At 50.4% G+C, this 3,347-nt stretch overlaps 1 protein-coding gene across 1 annotated transcript; it reads left to right on the forward strand.

The window, feature by feature from the left end:
- Positions 1,435-2,577, forward strand: LOC107609420. The gene has a single exon (XM_016311400.1). It carries the CDS (start codon positions 1,435-1,437, stop codon positions 2,575-2,577), a length of 1,143 nt encoding a protein of 380 aa, XP_016166886.1.

Genomic DNA, 3,347 nt, shown 5'->3' on the forward strand with positions numbered 1-3,347 from the left:
AAAGAAGACCTTTCCCAATTTTTGAAACAAAACAAAGACTTATTCGCTTTCACGCCAGCCGACATGCCTGGGATAGACCTCGACCTCATGTCCCACCGGCTAGCCGTAGACCCCAAAGCCAAACCCGTGGCACAAAGGAGACGAAAAATGTCGTCAGACCAAGCGGCCGAGGTCAAATGACAAGTACAAGCCCTACTCGAGGCAAACTTCATCCGAGAACTGCCCTCCGGAATAGACCCCGACCTAATGTCCCACCGACTAATCGTAGATCCCAAAGCCAAACCCGTGGCACAAAAGAGACGAAAAATATCGTCAGACCGAGCGGCCGAGGTCAAAAGACAAGTAAAAGCCCTACTCGAAGCAAACTTCATCAGAGAATTGCCCTATACGACGTGGTTAGCAAACGTCGTACTGGTAAAAAAGTCCAACGGGAAGTGGCGAATGTGCATCAACTACACGGACCTCAACAAATCCTGTCCAAAAGACGCCTTTCCCCTGCCAAACATCGACGGACTGGTAGACGCTGCATCCGGACATCGGTACCTCAGCTTCATTGACGCATACTCCGGCTATAATCAAATACCCATGCATCGACCTGACGAGGAAAAAATAGCATTCATCACCCCCGATGGAACGTACTGCTACACAGTCATGCCCTTCGGCTTGAAGAACGCCGGAGCCACCTACCAACGGCTCGTTAACAAAATAGAACGCCGGAGCCACCTACCAACGGCTCGTTAACAAAATATTCCAGAACCTATCCGGAACCAAACTAGAAGTCTACATAGACGACATGCTCGCCAAGACCGACTGCGGCGAACAACTCATCAGCGACTCAACCCGACGAAAATGCGCCTTCGGAATGGAGGCAGGGAAGTTCCTCGGCTTTATGATCACACACCGCGGAGTTGAAGCCAACCAAGAGAAATGTCACACCGTCCTTGAGATGACAAGCCCAAAAACATAAACGACATCCAAAAGCTCACCGGCCGACTAACAGTGGTATTCCGCTTTCTCGGAGCATCGGCTCAAAAGGCAATCCCCTTCTTCAGACTGATGAAAAAAGGAGCCCCCTTCAAATGGGAAGCAGAATGCGAAGAAGCATTCCAACATTTCAAGAAAGCCCTAGCGGAACCACCAGACCTCGCCAAACCCCAAACAGGGGAGACTCTCTACTTATACCTCTCCATAACGGAAGAAGCACTCGCGGCGGCACTCATCCACGAAAACGAGAAGAAAGAACAAAAACCCATATACTTCATAAGCAAAGTCCTACAAGACACGGAAACTCGCTACTCGCGCCTGGAAAAGCTAGCCTTCGCCCTCCTCACGGCCTCCCGACGTCTGCGGCAATATTTTCAGGCCCACCCCGTGACAGTTCGAACCGACCAAGCAGTTAAACAGGTACTACAAAAACCTGATCTAGCGGGCAGAATGCTAGCCTGGTCCATCGAACTGTCCCAGTTCGATATCAAGTTCGAACCCCGATACACAATCAAAGCACAGGCCATGGCCGACTTCATCGTCGAGATGACGCTGGGAAACTCCACCCCCGAACCATGGAAACTACACGTTGACGGCTCATCGAACGTCACTTCCGGAGGTGCCGGAGTCATTCTCGAAAGTCAAAACGGAGTCGTGATCGAACAGTCAGTACGATACGAATTCCCAATCTCAAATAACCAAGCAGAATATGAGGCCCTCCTGGCAGGCTTAGCCCTAGCCAAGGAAGTCGGAGCAAAGGTCCTGGAAATAAATACGGATTCGCAAGTAGTCAGTTCCCAAATTAACGGAGACTACCAAACACGAGATCCTCGGCTACAACAATACCTTGCCGAGGTTAACAAACTAAAGGAAGAATTCAATCACGTAACCATACGGCACGTCCCCAGGGAATGTAATGCCAGGGCTGACCTTCTCTCTAAACTAGCCAGCACTAAACCAGGACACGGCAACAAATCGCTAATACAGGAAGTCGTCAAATCACCGTCCATATCCACGACGGCTAACGCCTATCTGACACTCTCCCACCGAGGATCATGGACCTACCCCATCCTACAATATCTCCTCAAAGGAACATTGCCTGAAGACCCCAAAGAGGAAAAACGGACAAAAAGGGAAGCCGCCAACTACACAGTTGTCGAAGGACAACTATACAAACGCAGATTCTCGCAACCCCTGCTCAAATGCGTCGAACCCGGGGACACAGAGTACATACTCCGCGAAATCCATGAAGGTTGTTGCGGCCACCATGTCGGAGGTAAAACCCTTGCCCAAAAAGTCATCCGGGCCGGCTACTTCTGGCCCACGGTCATCCGGGACTCCGTGCAGCTAGTAAAGAATTGCGACAAATGCCAAAGGCACGCCAATATCCACCAAGCCGCCCCACACCAGCTCAGCATCATATTGGCAGAGCGGCCATTCGGTACCTGGGGGATCGACCTTGTCAGACCTTTTCCCACGGCACCCGGCCAACTCCGATACCTCATCGTCGCCATAGACTACTACACTAAATGGATCGAGGCCGAGCCCCTGGCCTCTATCACGGCAACCCAATGTCGAAAATTCCTCTGGTGACAAATCATCACCCGATTCGGGATCCCTGAGATCGTCATCTCGGACAACGGAACCCAATTCGCTGACAAAAACTTCAGAGAATTCCTAAAAGGACTACGCATATCCCACCGTTTTAGCTCGGTAGAACACCCCAAACAAATGGACAGGTGGAATCTGCAAACAAAATAATCATCAAAGGACTCAAAAAACGGCTCAACAAAGCCAAAGGACTATGGGCAGACGAACTCGGATCGGTCTTATGGTCGTACCGAACGACCCCCCAGACTGCCACCGGGGAAACCCCCTTCCGATTAACATACGGCACGGAGGCTGTTATCCCAGTGGAAATAGGAGACCCCAGCCCACGAAGAACGATCAGGGGTAACGACGAAGAAGCAGAACGAGACCTCACTGACGAAGTAAGAAGCATAGCCTATCTCAGAAAGCTGGCCCTAAAATAGAGAATCAGCCTAAGATACAACAACGAAGTCATCCGACGAGAATTCGCAACTAACGACCTCGTCCTATGATGAAATGACATCGGTCCCCCAACCCCCGGAGAGAGGAAAGTCACCCCCAACTGGGAAGGACCATACAGAATCAAGGCTGCAATCGGAAAGGGAGCATACAAGCTCGAATGGCTTAACAGCGACGAAGTCCCGAGGACATGGAACGCCACCAACTTACGACGATACTATACTTAGACCGACCTCCCTAGGTCACCCCTTTTTTATTTTATGTCTTTTCTTTACTTATCTTCCCCTTTTACAATTTTAAAATTTTGCTTAAGT

This window comes from Arachis ipaensis, chromosome B01 (genome assembly GCF_000816755.2).
Source record: "Arachis ipaensis cultivar K30076 chromosome B01, Araip1.1, whole genome shotgun sequence".
Classification (NCBI taxonomy): Eukaryota; Viridiplantae; Streptophyta; class Magnoliopsida; order Fabales; family Fabaceae; genus Arachis; species Arachis ipaensis.